Source organism: Protopterus annectens, chromosome 7.part0 (assembly GCF_019279795.1).
Source record: "Protopterus annectens isolate FY-2018-M chromosome 7.part0, PAN1.0, whole genome shotgun sequence".
Taxonomy (NCBI): Eukaryota; Metazoa; Chordata; order Ceratodontiformes; family Protopteridae; genus Protopterus; species Protopterus annectens.
Window position 1 is genome coordinate 173141845 of NC_056739.1, and position 19007 is coordinate 173160851.

Sequence of the window (19007 nt, forward strand, 5' to 3'; positions counted from 1 at the left end):
ATTCCTTGACCTTTCTAAGGCTTTTGATACTCTCACACACACTGCTACTTAGTAAACTTATAGACCTAAGCTCTAACCTTGATACAGTTGCATGGTTCTCTAGCTATCTCTCTGATAGCACTATCTATCCCTCTCTCAGTAAGAACTGGTGTTCCCCAAGGTTCCGTTCTTGGACCTCTACTTTTAATATCTTCACCAACTCACTCCACTCCTCTTGTCCTCATTCTAACATTGTCCAATACACACGATAACTATTGCTAATTTCCCCTTAGAACTCCAAACAAATACCCAGACATCTTTCAACTCAGTAGAGACATGGTTCACTAATAATCAGCTCATCCTCAACCCTAAGAAAACAAAATTACTACTTTTTCTACCTAAATCTGCAAACCATATTAAAAACTTTCCTTCTCCATAAGGTCCTTAAATAATACTCCTATAGAAGTCGAAACTAGCACAAAACTCCCTGGCATTACCATTAACGACCAACTAAAATTCAATCTTCACATTAACAATGGTACCCATGCCTACATTCTACCATGATTAGCCTATTGTTCCCAAATACTCACAAATCTGAACTCCTCCCTACTTACCAAATTAGAATCAACCTACCACAAAGTAGCTAGATTTGCAGCTCAACAACCAAATCTCACCACTGTCTCTCACTAAAATACCCGAAATGGCCTGGACTACCTCATCTGTTTCTACAATCTCAACTCCAAATCATATACTCCATCCTATATCAGCCTGATTTCTGCCCAAGTCTATCTTCTCTCATCTCTCACTACTCCCCTACTGTGGCCTCTGAAGGTCAACCCAAGAACTACAAAAAAATCCATAAACCCAAGTCCAACACAGGGTGCAACTTATATAGCTACCATCCCTCTATTGCATGGAACAAACTCCCACTAGAAATAAGGTCCCCAATTCACCCCAAACAATTTAAGCTAGCAACCAAAGACCACTTTAAAAAACACTGGTCCTGCCATTGCACTCACCCTCCCTGATTATTACCTGCCTTCTATAATACAGTCAAACAAATACTTACCATTAACTACTACATCCTATGCTTCCTATCCAACCTCCAAAGCTTCTATACTCTGCTCCCTGAAATTCTTACATAACCTTTTAAGTTTCTGCTACTCTGCATACAAAACCTTATATTTACTCAACTCTTTTTAAACCAAAACATACAACGTATTCTACTTTAACATTCTCCTTTTTGTTTATAGTACTGTTTTATCCGTCAACAATATACATGTATGTAGCTTACGTATTTTAAACTACCAAAATTCTCTATTGCCATTTTTATTGAAATGTATCTGCATTGCTATTTTTATTGCATTGTATATCTGTGGTGCTTTTCTCCCCGGGCCTGCGATGAAAAAGGGCAATAGCTCAGCCGGACACTGCTGGTCAACAAATGTAAAATAAATAATAAATAAATTGTAATGGGGTGGGTGGGAATGGGGGTAGGGGAGTGGAGTGAGCCTGAGCAGAGCAGGCAGGGCCAGGTCAGTAGTGTGAAACAGCACCGAAAATAACAATCAGAAAGGATGCAAAGCCAGAGATGGAAATTTAAAAACAGGAGGCAAAGGGTACAGAAGACATACTAGGGGTTAAATAGCACTCTAGAATGTGGCTGGCAACATTAAACCTACATATACTGGAACTACTGAGAGTTAAAACAACATTAAACTAAAAGCTATTGGTACTACTGTTAGTTAAAACAACAAGGAATATGGTAGACTGCTGGCATTGTGCTGCCTCCTGGTGGCCAAACTAAGTTACTACAGCCAGAAAAACTAACCTGCGTGTGCCCACCTACCCTTTAGTAATGCTTTAAATAAGGAGCAGTTCACTTTAAAAAAAAAAAAAAAAAACAGATAGTCTTAAAAACACATTCAAAGTGTAGATGTATTACAGCAGAAGGAACACCTAAAGTTGAGCTAGAAAGCTGTGGTTTTTAGTTTGTTTTTGAAGCTGTTTCAGGCAGGTAACGTAAGCAGATTTATAACACATTCACAAGGTATTTTGCTGGGCAAGTCTGTTGGGCGAGGGATGACCACAGAGTGTTTAACCCATCGAGAGAAGCTTCAAAAGTCAGAGAGCACACAGGCGGGGGGGGGGGGTATAAGCTTCCACTAGAAACTAAAACAAGGATCTCATTGTCACGTTGTTAATAAATGTGAACAAGTGATTCGATATTTAATGTGATGTGTCATTCTTTAAGTCAATAGTTGGATGCAGAACTAAAATTATATGCATGAAAACAATTAGTATTAAGCTGTTCCTGCTGACACAGGGATATGGCATCTGCTTCCTCAGCTGATGCAGAGTAGAGTCTTGGGAGCCAAAAGCTGGTCAAGTGTGGAGGCAAGCAATGATTGCCTATTTGAATCTCTCAGGGGGGTAGGGGTACCCTGTCAGGCTCTAGTACGAGTGCGGGACTTGGGCTTATCAAGCTCATGATGGTGCCAAGGTTTCAGAGTAGTAATTATTTGTATAAGCAGGTGACACTTTAAGCCAAGTCCACTGTATCACCCCCATTTTAAACAATGTAGACACTGTAATGCAGAAAATAAATGCCCTAACTCCCATATGTATAAAAGTTGTCATTGCCCCATATCAGAGAGTAGCAGGATGCATGACAGATAGACAGACATCAAAAACAGAAAAAGGGATTAGTACTTATATCTCTGGTTTTCCTTTCAATCAAGTAATGGACAGGCATTACAAAAAAAAAAAAAAAAACACCTCTGCCATATACTACTGTCAGTTTGCAAGCAGCACTGATCCAGCATCATTGAAAAGAAAGCAATCCTTCTGGGACTTTATTTTCAGTAGACCAATACAACATTAAAATTCTCCACTCTGGTCAAATATACAAGAAAAACTCCACCATGAAAGAGAAAACATACATTTTTCATCACTCTAAGCACTGCTGATGTTTCAGACTCACCCGGTTTATCATATTTTAATTACTATCACAAGGCCGGCCATACTGATGTGAATTTGTTTTTCAGTCCATATACTGACTTGTCTTCTCAGAAAGCAGTTTGGGTACCTATACTATTACAAAGGCTAGAAATCATAGCTATAATTTGACAAAGGCTAGAAATTATCATTTTCTTTTTCGTTTAGTTACAATGATAATGTTGTAAATCAGTGCTTTCTTTCGAAAAGAGACTACTGAAAGCAGTGATAGTGCTTCTTTTTAACTGAAGAACTCTTACTTTTGCTAAATGAATTCTGGCAAATAGCCTACCTTTTACTGTCCACTTACATCTTCTCCATTACTAAACAATGAAGTTTCAAAGCTGTAGACCTTAGAACATTCCTTACACACTTGCTAGGTATGAGGGTTATCAGCTCATCTCATTCATATGTGCTGACAGCTGTCACTTGCAAAGGTAGTAAGGCAAATGGCAGTTGCATGTAGTTCTCAATGTGATTAATTCTGTAGAGTTAAGAGGATAAAAGCAACACTTCAATGGGCAATGATGACAGCATTTACACCAGGTCATGTCTGCAGTGCTGCAATACAACTCATCCCTGTTCTTCACATAAAGACTTCAACTGATAACTATTTCAAAAAGGAGTTCCATTTAAGCTGGCAGTTTATGGTTTATAGCACTTGCACTGATCTCAGCAAGACACAGCATAAGGATGTAAAAGTGAGGGCTGTGACTAACAGTGATAACTACAGCATTTCAGCTGTCTAGCTTAAGTCTTGCAGGCTGAGAACTTTTTTTTATAAAGTGAGACATGAATACTTTAAAATATGTGGGAAAACAACAAATGGAAATGAAAAACAGTGAAAGGTATTTGGACCACTAAACATTTAGGTGATATTACAGGGAAAAAAAACTATGGGATAAGGTTAACTGCATTAAGGGGTGGAATATACCTTTAAAGAAAATTTGCAGTGATATAACTAGTGATCCATACTTTCTACTGTTCACTGAGCAGTCTCTGGAAGCTGCTGTGAGACTGCAATAGAAAAGAAAATAATCCTCTGGTATGCTTCTTAATAACCTGTCCACTCAGTACAGACTACAGAGTCATTGACAGCTGCAAACATGTTGTCCATGAATGGGAAAAAGAAGGCAAAAAACACAGGTAACAGAAAATTAAGTATAATGGGAACAAATGCAGTGTTGATTCTTATAACAAGTCCCTGAATCATCAATTGATGACCTATAACTGAAACATTACCTGATGGATCCCCTGTCTGCACAATGAATCCCTTGATGTTTCTGAGGAATACACAACCATTGTAGTAGTCACTGGCACAAAGGGCTAGAAAATTCTAAGGGTCAAAAATAAACATGATTACTTTTTCATAAGGCATTAGTCAGTACAACAGTATCGTTCAAAACTAAATAAGTCTTCAGTTTATAAAGGAAAGTACTTTTCAAACCTTGTATTTCAGCTTCTGCTTTTTGATACATAACTCTGTCTCTTGTTTCACCCCATTAGGCATAACACTGCAATGCTACTGATCCCCATACACCTTTTCTACTAAAACTATGGGTCTACTGTGAGCATGTAAGTGCTGTATGCTCACAATGCACTTGCTTGAATATGGAAGTGATTGAACTCCCATTAACTCATGTTAACTAGTAAGCTCCTGTAGCCCTCCCAGAACTCGAAATCTAACCCTAAAACTCCCCTCCTATTCTCCAACACTAAGACCCCCCCCTCCAGCTCCCTAACCCTATGGTCCACTCTTGCTCCCTAATCTTACAACTCTCTCCCTGCTCCCTAAACCTAACCCCTTCCACTCCCTAACTCTAAGGACCCCTTCACATTTTCTTGCACTAAGGACTCACTTCCTGCTGTAGAAGTGTAGCTGGATTGGGTGAGAGGGGCAATTGTCCTGGGCGCAAAGTTTTGTGGGGGGGGGGGCACAATCAGCTGATCCTGATCCCTCTTTAATGTAATACTGGCTGTAATGCTCCCTCTTTAATGTAATACTGGCTGTAGTGCTTCGTGTGTGATCTAAACTACAGCAACTAATTACTACATTGTAGCATACAGTTTGCTACAGTTTAAAAGTAAAACAAAAAAAATATATATGTTTTCTAACTAAAACCTGAACACTGTAGCTCATCATGCAGGCAGGGTATAAATTATAGCAACTGTCTGCTACCTTTGTAGCAATAGTTTACTAAAGTTTTAAAGAAATTTCTTAAATAAAATATGTTGAAGAAAGGTTGGGGGGTAGGGCACAGAAATGGGACCGGAATGACTGGGATGGGTGGGGTGGGGCATGTCATTGCATCTGGCCACCTGGTAGGTGTGTCAATAGAGGATGTAAGTACCTTGTACTGCAGCATGACTTTCAAGCCATTATTTTGCTTCTTAAATTCCAATGTAGGACATGGCATGAAAGTCACTGCTGGCTTCAGAGTTCACTGAATCTCTGGTAGAAGTCACAGGTTACACAAGAGAAGCAATGGCAAATGCCACTTTACTTGATTTGGTCCCAACTGAATGACTAGGTTTCCCCTTCTAAAAATGGGTTCAAAACACAGTGCAGCCAAAGTCGAACATTCAAATATCCTTGCAGTGATATTTCATTCTTGATGAATGAATGATCCATAACAGTAGACAAGGACACAATTTTGTTGACTATAAATAAAGCTGCAAATTACCACATAAACCAAGATGGCAGAACACTGAAAACAAGCCACAAAAGATGCTGCAGGTAGGAAGGAGGCAACAAGTCACTTGCTATTACTTACAAACCTGAGCTTTCCTGTAAAAGAAGTGATAATGATTAACTGGTAAGAAAACTCTAAAAATGTGTGATCATCTATCCTAGACACTCACGGGACTGCATCAGACAAGTGACTGATGACAGACTGTATGTCAAGCTACAGGATATAGCGAACTGTAATGAAAGCAAAGCATTTAAAACATTTATGCAGAGTGCAATATCTCTGCCAAGAATACACTTCACATTAAAACACACATTGTGAGCACTTGCGCCACAAGCACGGCCACTGTGCTGTGTACACACAAGAAACAGGTCATCCTTAAAAAAATGACAGCCTCCCCATTTATAAAATAATGACATGATTCTTACGCCTTGCTCCTTCATTTATATGCCTCACAATTTTACAAAACCAGAATACAAGTTTTGGAGAGTCCAGTTTGTAATGTAGTAAAATCAATAATCATGCTGAAGCAGGTCTAGAGATGGACAGCAAATCTGCCAAGAATGTGATTCAAGAAACTCACCTCACATGCCTTTGGTGCTCTTTCACAGAAAAGTTCTATTTTAATTTCCCCCAAGTCAGTATGCAGTGTCACAGCCTACAAAAAGTAAATAAGTAAGTAAAAATAAAAATAAAGAACATTCACAGAGTTACTACATGTTATGGGAAAAGATACAAAGTTCCTAAATGGATCGGACTGGAAGTTTCAATAAATATATGAATTATTCAAGACTCACTCACCCTTAAAAAGTCAGCTTTTTCATGCATAATGCACTGTCATTCAAAAATCACCTTTGCATTAAAGGAGGAAGACACAAGACAGAGACTGGGTCTACTTGAAGTACTATAGCAATGCAGCCAGCTATCATGAGGGAGATATGCCATCTTTTACCATCCCTCTAGGAATCTCAAAAATTTTTGAGTACTTGCGTATTATCGCAACCACATTTTTGCGGTAATACAGTTTGCTTTCTGATGTCTGCATGGTACCGAAAATGTAAGGAAAACCAAGCAGACACTGTTTTCATTTACACTGAAGTTTGTTTAGGCAGGGTCATGACTTCAACATTTGAAAAATTAATGTTTTGCTGAAGGTTTTGCCGATACTTGCGTATTCTCGCAACCGCATTCTACGCTGGGTCATGTATGCAGTTTCTTGGTTGGGCACTTTACATTCACTGCAAAAATATATGAAGGAGAGAACAGGGGCTACTGACAGACTCAGACAGAGATACGCAAGAGGAGACACCAAAATAAAAGGTTGCTGTGACACGGTGATGAAGTTACTTTTCCCAGAGCCAGGACAGCCGGTAGTTGTCATTTGCCATTACTTCCCGAAAGCCATTACGCACCCAGACGGGAAACTCACACCAGAGAAGAGTATTTTAAGAGGGGGGAGTATGTCATCCTTGAGGAGGTAAAGTATGACATGGGGATGAGGACAGTATGCCACAAAGCAGGAATCAGATGTTCCAGCTTGTTTACCTTCCGAAATGTAGGACAAAGTCACCTTTACCCAGTAAGGACATAACATAAGAGCTTACGCTAACTTCCACACTCCTAGCAATGATTCCCAACTGTATGTATGGCTGTTATTTGACAGCATTGGCTGACACAGAACGTTCAGTGTGAACAGCCTTGCAAGAAGTGACATGCTGCCAGTAAAGAGCACAAAGAAACAACAACAGCATGTTGTGTACTTTGTGTTGATAGCCCTCCTGAAAACAACCTGTTTCGTTAAAGAAAACACACTGTATTCCATTTGAAGCACATTAACGAACATATTTAGTGATTGGGAAACAACCGCTGTTGGCACGAAAATCTGGTTGCGATAATACGCAAGTACCCATTTTTGGTATCCATTGTCTTGCCATGTACTGTCATTTCTGTTAAAGAACTATGCGCAAAACACAAAGTTTTTATTCTACATGGTATTTTTCCTCTACATATTAAAATGCATGATTTAGCAGTTTCCTTTCCCCTGCAGCATTTCTGTCTAAGCTTCCATAGAGCACACCATGTAAACTTCGGCAAAGTGAAGGTTTTGCGATGTCTGGCTTCAAAGTACTCATCTTGTTGGTATAAATTTCGGTTAAGTGTAAATTCAATAATTCAAAGGAGACCAGTGTATGCACATGAGTCTGGCATGGAAACGGACTGAGGCCCTCATTCAAGACTGGTTCTTATGCTCCGTGCTTGCAAAGGGAGACCGTAGCTCCCTGAAATGAAGTGGCTTCTGAAAATGAAGGAATGAATCATTATTTTTTTATAAAGGCATTGTACAACAAAGATACTCTATAGCTGATACTTTTAAACCCACCAGAGTAGTGATGCAAATGCACAATAATGCACACCCTGCCTTGTATTACTGTTCAAAAAACATTAAATACTACACCAGCTTGACTTAACAGTATGCTTTTTTCTACAGCTTTAATTCCAGACTTCACACTACAACTCTTTCACATTCAACATATCATTTTTCAGCTGTGTGAAATCTGCCTCGCCAGTCATCTTACATGCTGCCAGTTATATGTTCCAGGGATATTCAGATTACCACTATCCTTGTATACTCCAATAATTTATCTCAACTTCAGTCTTTTTCAACAGTAGCCGCCTCTCATCCTTATGTTGCCACCTCTCATTCTTATGTTGTTTATGAACTTCTAACTCCTTTAGGTAACACTATTACTTTTTTTTTTTTTTTTTACCTCTTCTCAACTACAACCCCATATTCCCTGCATTGTTCACCTGTTCCTCTCATATTAGTCATTGAAATTTGTAATTTTTATTCCCCCTTTCCCCAGTACCGTTGACTGTTTTTTCTTCTTGAACTATCCTGCATACTATCCTCTTCATATCCTCTGTTAGGAGCATCTATTTTCCATTTTTTGGTAACTACCTTTTTTCCAGCTAAAACCAATGTATCCACGAGCCTCTTATATCAGTCACCTGGTCATCATATCTCAATAACAATGCTGATTTTGTCAATACAATTTCCCCATTCCATAATGTGTGTAACTCTTTTTAATCCGTATTTAAAGTCCCCTAACTTTGAGCATTCCCAAAATGTTCACATATGTCTCTTTCCTGTTATAGCATCTCCAACATCTATCTGACAGACTGGGGAACATCTTTGCTAGTCTGAATAGGATATAGTATTGGGGGGAAGCATTGCCATAGAAAAAGCTGAGCTACCAAGCTTCAGCCCCTGGCCAGAGCCTCCCTCCAGCCTCCTATCATTTATTTTCTCTATTATTCTAGGTATTTCCTCACCTCAGTTTCTTCTATTTGTCTTCTGCTGTCACCACTCCTTTATATTCCAACTCCATCTCCTCTGTGGGGTCATACTCCTGTATTTCCACCAAACGTCTGATGGTCCCAACTCTTACTATTTGTGGCCAATATTTCAATTTATCTTATGCTCATCAAGTTAGTCTGGTTTTCCCTCTCTTTTCTCCTCCTATGGGTAGTACTTCCTTCAATTTATTAACTTCCTAGCCTTTCATATTTTGGTAATCTTTTTCATTTCTTGTAACATTGGCATTTCAATTTCCTCAGTCATTTGACTCAGTACAATCTTCATAAGACCTCTTCCCCTTTTCAGTTGTATGTTCTGTGCATCTATCATTTTCTGAAAGTTGGAATTATATTTTCAGTCTACTAACCTCATCATATTCACTACTCTACAAGCCTGTAGGTAGTCTCTCTTCTCTGGGACCCCTCATCCTCCCTACTCCTGTATTGTTGTAATTTTACTGTTAATTCTGGACTTTCCTTCTCCCCACAAAGTTTCTTATTTGCCTCACGTTTTGTATAGGACTCTCCCTTACATCCTTAGATTTTTCCAAAACACCTCACCTGTATAACTGCACCACTACTATTCTTTGGTTTAAAAAGTCTAACCTTTTCTCCATCTGTTCCCTTATTTTTTCATAAATATTTTATTATATGTCCTCTCCATTGATCTTTCCCACCATACTATTCATACATACAAATATTTCAGACATGGGCAATAATGCCCTTCAGCCTGCCAATATACCCAAACAGTTGTTTGTCATAACAAGTGTCCAGGCTGTTCTTAAAAATATCTAAACTAGTACTTGCTTTAATGTAATATGATAGTCCATTCCACCCATCAGCTACTTTCTCAGAGAACCAATTAGTTCACTTCTCATTCCTACAGAATCTTCTCCGTAGGTTGATGCTTCTCTACTACTTTATGATAACCTCAAACATTCCGGGGGTAGCTGTCCCTAAATGCCCTATGTACCTGAATAAATATAAATATACGAGACACTGTGCAAGTTTAGATATTTTAGTTTTTTAGAATAACTAAATTTTCACATCCATGGATGTCTTTATATAGTTCCGCTGTACTCTTTCCACTTCACTTATGAGGGTTTTCTTATAAGGTTTCTATATTGTTATTCCATACTCAAGTTTGGGTTTAATGTAACTGACAAATACGGACTTAACTGTTTCTGACTTCCAAGACTTTATATACCTTTTTATACAACCTATAGTTCTACAACTATTGTTAACCAGTTAATGGATAGGATTAGAAAAACAAAGCCATATACCCAGGTCCTTAAATGAACCTACAATTTCAGTTGCAATATGCTGTATTAAATATTCACTTTTCAATTTCTGTCTCCAAATCTCATATGCCATTTTTTGATTCATCAGTATATTATTCTTCTGTGGCCAAACTGTCAATTTAGTCAAGTTCTTATGCAAGTATGCCCCATCTGCAACACACAATCAGTTTACCCAATTTTCAAGTCATCTGCATACAGACTGCAAAACATCTCAGGTGAAAAAGATAGAGCCGAAAGATGCAATCTAAACAAGTATGGGCCAAAGATAGAGCCCTGTTGGACACCCTAACTATAACCTCGAATTTCATCTGTCCAATTGGTGTAGGATACTTGCTATGTCGTATCTGTAAACTGTGCAGCTATACCACTTAGTACATAAAGCCTAGTTGTTCTAATTTATTGATCAACGTTTTGTCTGACCATATCAAATACTGAAGTTAAATTTATATAAATTACATCATAGCATAATTTCTGATTCACAGCTATTGTTATAGAATATTATGTTACAGGTAGTAATATATCTATTTTCAACATATACGTGCTTGTTTAAATACGTGCTTGTTTATTTCAGTTTTCAAAGTCATAGTTCAACTTCTTCCATTTCTTATATTTTTTGTCTCTCACCTTAAGCAAATATCTTGCTCTTGTGAAAAGGTAGCCTCCTGAAGTTGTATGCCTAAATGCTGATTTTGTTTCTACATTCAATTTCTTTTTCAAAACTTTGCAAATTCCTTATGCTGTTTTTCCACTAAATGCATCACGCCAATTAGTTTTGCATAGTGGATCAGTTAGATTTCAATTCAGAATAATTATCCAGCAACAAATTAACCTTTAATACCCCATGATCATTGCACATCAATGATCATAAAAGTTGACATGAAGCAACCAATTTCTTTAGGAACTCAAACAATGTCTGTCTACTATGTTCCATTCCCTGGTAGGCTTTTTTACAATCTAAAGCAACTGTTGTTCTTGAACAAAAGTTGTAAATATTTCCCTTACCAATGTTGTTGAATCAATATTATTCCAGTCTGTTTCTGGTAAATTTAAGTCCCCAGCCACGGTTATTCTTCCCTCTTGTGTTTCATGCAAGAAATACATGAATTCCGCTGGGTCATCAACACTCGACTTTGGTGGTCTATACACTCCCATAATTGTTATATGTTCCAGGGATGCCTTTACTGTCACAAACATGATCATATAGTAATCACAGGTCACACAGCACTCTTTAATCCCCATCACAACACCTCTACCTAATTTTTTGTTAGAATGTCTGTTACAGTAAAAGCATTTATATCCTGACAGAAGTGGTTTCCCGTAATTATTCTCTAACCATGTTTCACAAACAATATCAATCTTGTGGGAACACAGAAAATCTTTCAATAAAAAAAATTGCTAATGCTCCTGGCAATAACAACCAGAGATACAAATGTTCCTAGCTGTGAAATGTAAAATTTTTAAACTGGCCAAAATCCTGCCTTGTGTTTGCCAAATACTACAAAATATCTACTGTAAAACATTCTCTTCCTTGATATTGACAAATGCATGCCATACTGTCACTTGTGCCCAAAATTAGGCTCGGATGCTCTACGCACAAAATTAAGATTTTTTTTTTTGATTAATGTCTACATTAAAAATGCCTTCATTCGCGGTGACGTGACTCTTTCTACATGTGATTTGTGAAAAATATGTCCGAACACCTGTACAAGTTAAGCTAAGTGGACTGTAAGTTCCCAAAAACGTTCAAAGTCCTTGTGGATGTACCAACATGAATAAAAACAAATTTGTACTTCCTAACATTAAGGTGTTCTAAGGCCCTTCTCTCATCCTCTAGTTTTGTTTCTGGCAAGAATAACACTATTCGATGTTCATTATCTTCTCTGTAGATGTAAGTATCAGTTCCTCTAGTAAATGAATATCCAATTATAAGATTATCTTTTCTGACCAGATATGAAGAATCTTGAACTAATTCACTAACATCTTCTCTAGCAACAGTTAGAATGAAAATATTTATCACCATTAGTCTTATTAAACCCACTGTTTTCATTGCATATTACATTTGCAAGCATACAATTCTCATCCAGCTGCCTTTGTACATCCACAGCTTGAGCCATGTTTTCAACTTGTCTTTCTTTTGTTTTCCTCTTACAATAATGTTCAATATTTCCATGCTGAATTTTGATTTTTTTTTTCCTTTTCACCTGCCCCTTGCATCTTTTTCTACATTCTCTTTTTGGAAAAAATGATGCCTTCTTCAGAACACAAAGTTTTCTGGTAGAAAAATGTTCATTCCTTGTAATCTGTGTGTTACATAACAAATCAGTCTCTTTTAGTATGTATTGTCTTTACTTTATCGACAGTTTCTTTTTCTCTCTTATTTGTTGCAAACGTCATCCTTTTTTCTCTGGCTCTCTCTTCTCTGTGCACTGAATCTTGAGATTACTGAATACTTGTATCCGGAATTCCAAAGTTGTCAGTGGTATTATCTTGTTCTACAGGGTTTGACTGATGTCTACTGACAACAGGCACATTATTTCCTAAACGTGTTCTATTTGCTCTTTGCCTAACATTATTTATCTCAAAAGTCCAGTGGTTAATATAAGTAAAAAGAAGTTATGTACCTACCATAACGTTCTATGCTAGTTGTCTTAATCTCGCCTTCCTTCTTGCTGTTTGGGTTCGGAGCAGATCCTCGGCTCCAACTCTGCCATCTTCAGTAGCCGTTTACTGGCTCGAAGCGACCCCTTATCCCATGATGCCTAGCGAAAGCTACCCAGATCTCGTTTGTAATAGCTAATCCCAGACATAAGTTGAGAAAAATGGTTATCTAAGAACTGGTTGTTCAATATATCTAATTATAGGTTACAAAAAAAAAAAAAAAAAAAAAAAAATACCTAGCCAGGAGAGCAATAAAGAAAAAAATTCTCAGCCAATGAAAACCAGAACTCCTCTCAGTCCACTAGGACGGGGGAAGGAGGGAGGGACGCAAGAAGGAAAGCGAGATGAAGACAACTAACATGGAACGTTATGGTAGGTACATAACTTCTTTATGTTAAGTTGTCTATCTCGCCTTCGTTCTTGCTGTTTGGGACAGCGTCCCTAGCATCCTGGGTGGCTCAATGGAACAGACTCTTCAGAATAGTGGAACCAAAGTCAGCTCTGCTCCGGGAGATCATATCCACCTTGTAATGAGATATAAAAGGTATGAGGGTTTGCCCATGTGGCAGCTGCACAGATTGAATCGATGGGCAACCTAGACTGAAAAGCTATGAAGGTGGCTAATGCCCTGGTAGAATGACCTTTTGGTTTAGCTGGTAACTATTTCGTAACTGGCAAATAAAGGTAATAGTATTAGATAACCATCTGAATAAGGTCACCTTGGAAACTGGGAGGCCTTGTTTGTTGAAGACATAAGAGAAATAACTAGTCTGACTTCCTTAGTTCTTTAGTTCTATGAAGGTAAAAACGCAATTGTCTATGAACATCCAGTTGGTGGAGCTTATATTCTGCCTTGTTGCTGCAATTGGGAAAGAACACTGGGAGATCTATTGATTGCTTTAAACTGTTCTGAGCAAACTTTAGGAAGAAAGGATGGATTGGTCCTCAGAGAAACTCTGTCCTTGTGAAACACCAGGTAAGGATGGTGAACATATAGTGAAGTTCTGAGACATGCCTAGCTGAAGTGATAGCAACCGGAAAAAGGGTCTTCCAAGACAGAAACTTAAGGGAACATGATGCTGCCGGTTCAAAATGAGGCAAAATTAAGGAAGTTAAGACTAAATTAAGATCCCAAAGAGGAGGGGGATCTCTCACTGGAGGTCTAAGAAGAGATGTTCCTCTCAAAAAAGCCTTACAGAGCTTATCAGACATGTTACAATTCAACAATCCGATATGAAAATTTGAAATGGCTGCTAAATGTACTCTCGCGGAAGCGGCACTGGACTGAAAAAGTTGCTAGAAATTCAAGAATTTCATGGACTGGGGCTGAGAAAGGATCCACATTCCTAGACTCTGCCCAGCAAGAAAACCGTTTCCATTTGCTAGCATACATTTTTCTCATAGTAGACTTATGTGAGGAAACGATAACATCACAGACTGATGGGGAGACACCGGGAAGCCTGGCTAAGGCTGGAATTGGAGTAACCAAGCTGTAAGCTGGAGTGTTTGGTGGGATTGATGCAACCCGCCTGACTGATGAATCAGAAGATCTGGAATCGGGTCCAGAATCCAGGGCTGATCGACAAGGTAGGGGTGCAGGAACGGAAACCATATCTGTCGAGGCCAATGAAGGGCAATGAGGATCATTTTGCAACCCAACGATTTTGCTTTCTGTACGAGTCTTGGTATGAGAGGAAACGGGGGAAAAGCATAAAGGAGTCCCGGAGGCCAGTCGTGGACTAGAGCGTTTCTGGGTATGTGACCTGGAAGTGGAAGAAGGGAGAAGTAGTTGCTGTTGGCAAACAGATTGCAGCAAGGCTGTCCCCATTTGTGGAAGATAATATCCACAACTTCCTGATTCAGAGACCACTCGTAAGGCATAAGAATAGCTCTGCTGAGCCTGTCCGCTATGACGTTGGATCTCCCAGGGATATGCGTTGCAATCAGAAAGCGTTGGGAGGAAATTGTCCATTGCCACAGTCTGAGTGCCTCTCGACACAGGGGGTAGGACCTGGTTCCGCCCTGTTTGTTGATGTACCACACCACTGACATGTTGTCGGTTTGAACTGCAATGGTCCCAGAAGGAAGAGAGTCTTGAAGGGCTTGCAACGCTAGAAGCACGGCTCTCATTTCTAGGACATTGATATGCAGATGGTACTCGTGAGGTTGCCAAGTGCCTTGGACTGTCCTGCCCAGATAATGCCCCCCCCACTATCAGGGAGGTGTCCGTGGTCACGGTGGCTACCGGTGGAGGCTGTATGAAAGGTCTGCCCCGAGACACTAGTGGGGAGTCCATCCACCAAGACAGGTGCCTTTTGCACGTTTCTGTAATCAGGATCATGCGAGACATGGGAAGCTCCTGAAAGGACCACTGTGTGAAAAGAAGCCACTGAAGAAATCTCATGTGGAAACGCGCTAATGGAACTAGAAGAATGGCAGCTGCCATGGAGCCCAGAGCTTGAAGGACATATCTGACTTAATCCTTCTGCTCTGCATTAGGATTAACACGACGAATTGTGGAAACTCTTTACAGTGGTAATCTTGCAAACATCTTCCTTGTGTTTAATTCTGCTCCTATGTAAGTGATAGACTGACAGGGCAACAAGGCAGACTTTTCGAAATTTACTGTGATGCCTAGTTGAGTGCATGATGTGATTGTATAATCCCGCGCTTGTAAGAGATGATGCCTGGTGGTAGCAGTCAGGAGCCAGTCGTCTAGATATGGAACCACCTGGAATCCTTGATGCCTCAGGTGAGCCGTGACTACTGCCATACACTTGGTAACCACCCTGGGGGCTGAGGTGAGACCAAAGGGCAGAGCTCTGAACTGGTAATGACTGGCCCCTACCCGGAGTGAAGAAATCTCCTGGAGCATCTGTCCATCTTGATATGGTAGTACGTCCTGAAGATCAAGCACATCCAACTGTCCTGACCCAGAAAGGGTAGAATGGACTGTAGAGTGACCATCCAAAACTTTTCTCTTTGTACAGATTTGTTTAATCTGCTGAGATCCAGAATCTGTCTCCAGTCCCCTGTCTTTTTTGGTACCAAAAATAATCTCGAGTAAGTTCCGGATCCAAGCTGGTCTGCGGAGACTTCCTGAATGGCTCTTTTTTCTGCAGTTTTGAAACTTCTATGACTGCTTGCTCCCTCAGATTGGGTGGAACATCTGGAAGGGCCTTTTTTGACTGCAAGGGGATTGATGGAAGGGAATTTTGTAACCTCCAGATATAATGGATAGTACCCATCTGTCTTTTGTTAAATTTTGCCAGGATTTTGGGTACAGCGAAAGTCTTCCCCAGACTGCCTCCAGAGGTGTGCAGCCAGGCAACCCTTCAGGGATACTGGAAGGGCTTGCCAGAGAAAGATTCCCTGTCACCCTGGTTCTGCGGACCCCCTCTGCCACGAGGGTGGCGTCTGTTATTGTTGTTTCCCCCTCTGCCTCTGGAGGAAAAAATCACCACGTGTGTCTGGCAAGGATCCCTGGGATTTCCGGAACCACATCTTCCCACTCTTACGACCCTTGGGGTAAGGTCTGGGAGTGGAAAAATGGACTCCCATGGCAGAGAGTCTTGCCTTCTTGCTCACACCTGGTCAGAGTGTCTTTCACCTGAGGCCCAAAGAGAAAGGAGCCATCAAAGGGAGTATTGGAAGGACACTTGAAAGGGTTCCGCAAACTGACACAGTCGCATTCAAGCATGTCTTCTGAGGGCCACACCTGTGCCAGCGGCTCTGCTAGCTCCATCGGCTGCATAGGAAATCAGCCTCACGGAGGTGCTGACTATAGAATTAAGAGTTGCCAGCTGGGAATCTACCTCATCTTGTACTCCCTCAGCTGTAGGATCTTGAAGGGCATCTCCAAGCTCTTTCAGGAGATCCCTTTGAAGTCGAGTAAAATGACAGATAGTTAAGGGACCTCATCAAGAAGGTCGCTGAAGCAAACATTCGCTTTCCGTATCTGTCCATCGTCAGAGACTCTTTGTTAGGGGGATGAACAGATGAAGAGGAGGTTTCTGCTAACACTTTTTGGTGGCTGCTGCTACCACCATGGCATCAACGGGCACTCCTTTGGAAAGGAATTGCTTATCCTGGGGGGCTGTAATAAACTTGTTAGGTCTCCTTGGAGTTGCTTCCAGTGTGTCTGGAGCTGACCAAGCCTTTCGAGCCACCACAGACATGAGTGGGTCGATAGGAGGAGAAACCCAGGAGGTCGAAGGTCGGGAACTGAATGCGTCCAGGAGAACAGACTCATCCACTGTAGGGGCTAGGGAAGTCTAGTTCCCCCTCTGCCGAAGCATTTCAAGGATGTCCGAAAAGGAAACCTCTTCAGAGGGGTACCTCGGGGACCCTTCCGATTCATCTAAGTCTGTATCTGAAGTGACAGACTAAGGGGGCTCAATGTGCTTCCTCTTGCACTTCTTCTGAGGGAGCTCCTCTGAGAGATCAGGGGAGGCCTCAGAAGAAGAGGGAACACCTAGTGGGGTGTCCTGGGGAATCTGTTCCCTATGCTTGGGGTCTGGAGGAGGAGCAGAGGTTGGGGGACAGAGCCGATGGAGCTGGTATTGGAGCTGTTTCGGGAGACACCACACTCTGCATGACCTCGAAGGCGTCCCGACCTCGAGGCAGAGAAAGCTCTGGTTCTGAAGAAATAAGAATCTTTCTCCACACAGAGGGTGACTGCTCCGAGGCCAATGTTGCAGCAGAGCTCACCTGCGCCGAAGCTCCAAGGGGGAAAACGGGGTCAGACAAGGGTCCGATGCCACTCCTCCTCTTGGAACAGAGAGAGCCCTGGCATCCAGATTCCTCGATAAAAGGAACAATCGAGGTAATCAAGAGCCGAAGGAGCGATGGTGATCGGAGCCGACGGTTCCACTACCCGCACACAAACGAATTCCAGCTCCAAACTCAATGGAGTCGGAGGAGGAATGGAAATAGAGGCGTCTGAAGCAGATACCTGTTGAGGTGGGCTGGTCAGTAATTTAGCTAGTGCCTGTGACTTAAGCAACCTACTTACTATTCTCTCCACATCATGATCCGAAAGCCTAAAGGATCAAGAGGAGTGTGAAGAATGGTGGCTACATTCACTTTGTAATAATGGTGACCAAGGCGCCGAGTGAATGGACTCTAAGGAAGGGGACCTCAGTCTTTTATGGCTCAGTGATGGCTCAAAAACATCTGATGGAGCCGGAGGAGTTGTCTTGTCGGTGCCAACCGGAACAGACATACTCTGTTGTTCCAGTACAGGAATTGGCCCCGAAGGTGGAGCCGACGGTTTGGCAGATTTGGGGGATTTCACTGGCTGGGAACTCTTTGCCAGTGAATCCTGATGCTTCAATAAACCTCAAAGGATTCATTTGTTTTTGTGCTCCTGCAGGACCCTTGGACTAAAGGCGTGGCAAATAGAACAAGAGTCCTGCAGGTGAACAGCACCCAAACAATAAACGCAACTAGTGTGCCCATCTGTCAGAAACATTTTCTGACAGCATGAGTCGCACTTTTTGAAGCCAGAAACTTTTGTATCCTTGGACATAACGCCACCACTACACACAATCCAAGTACCACAAAACAGACAAAACATCTCTACTATTACAGATTTTTTTTTTTTTTTCCAGTAACAAAAAAGGAAGGGAAGGAGAGCCTCTAAGTTAAACTGCTGTCCTACGGGAGGGGGAGGGGAGAACTCTCTTAATTTAAACGAGTTCGTAAGAAAAAAAAAGGGACTTTTGAAAGAAGTGACATCCACAAAAAACACCATAAAGAAGAAAACGATAAGGGGTAGTATACTAGTTTTTTTTAAGAAGTTTAAGCAAATACAATTATAGAAATATCCAAAAGTATACATGCCTGAGCCAGAAACGACACAACTCATAACTGAAGCGGCAAAACAAGATCTGGGTAGCTTCCGCTAAGCATCATGGGATAAGGGGTAGCCTCGAGCCAGTAAACAGCTCTCAAGCTATTGAAGATGGCCGAGTTGGAGCCGAGGATCGGCTCTGAACCCAAACAGCAAGAATGAAGGAGAGAC

At 40.9% G+C, this 19007-nt stretch overlaps 1 protein-coding gene across 4 annotated transcripts in view; it reads right to left on the minus strand.

The window, feature by feature from the left end:
* The window catches only part of PPIL3 (peptidylprolyl isomerase like 3), a 116919-nt gene that overhangs the window by 46469 nt on the left and 51443 nt on the right, over positions 1-19007 (minus strand). For all 4 annotated transcript variants that reach the window (XM_044076646.1, XM_044076649.1, XM_044076647.1 and 1 more), the window contains 2 exons: positions 6250-6324; positions 4219-4312 (listed from right to left, as the gene is read on the minus strand). In XM_044076646.1, coding sequence (XP_043932581.1) covers positions 4219-4312; positions 6250-6324 — 169 coding nt within the window. The remainder of the gene's footprint in view (positions 1-4218; positions 4313-6249; positions 6325-19007) is intronic.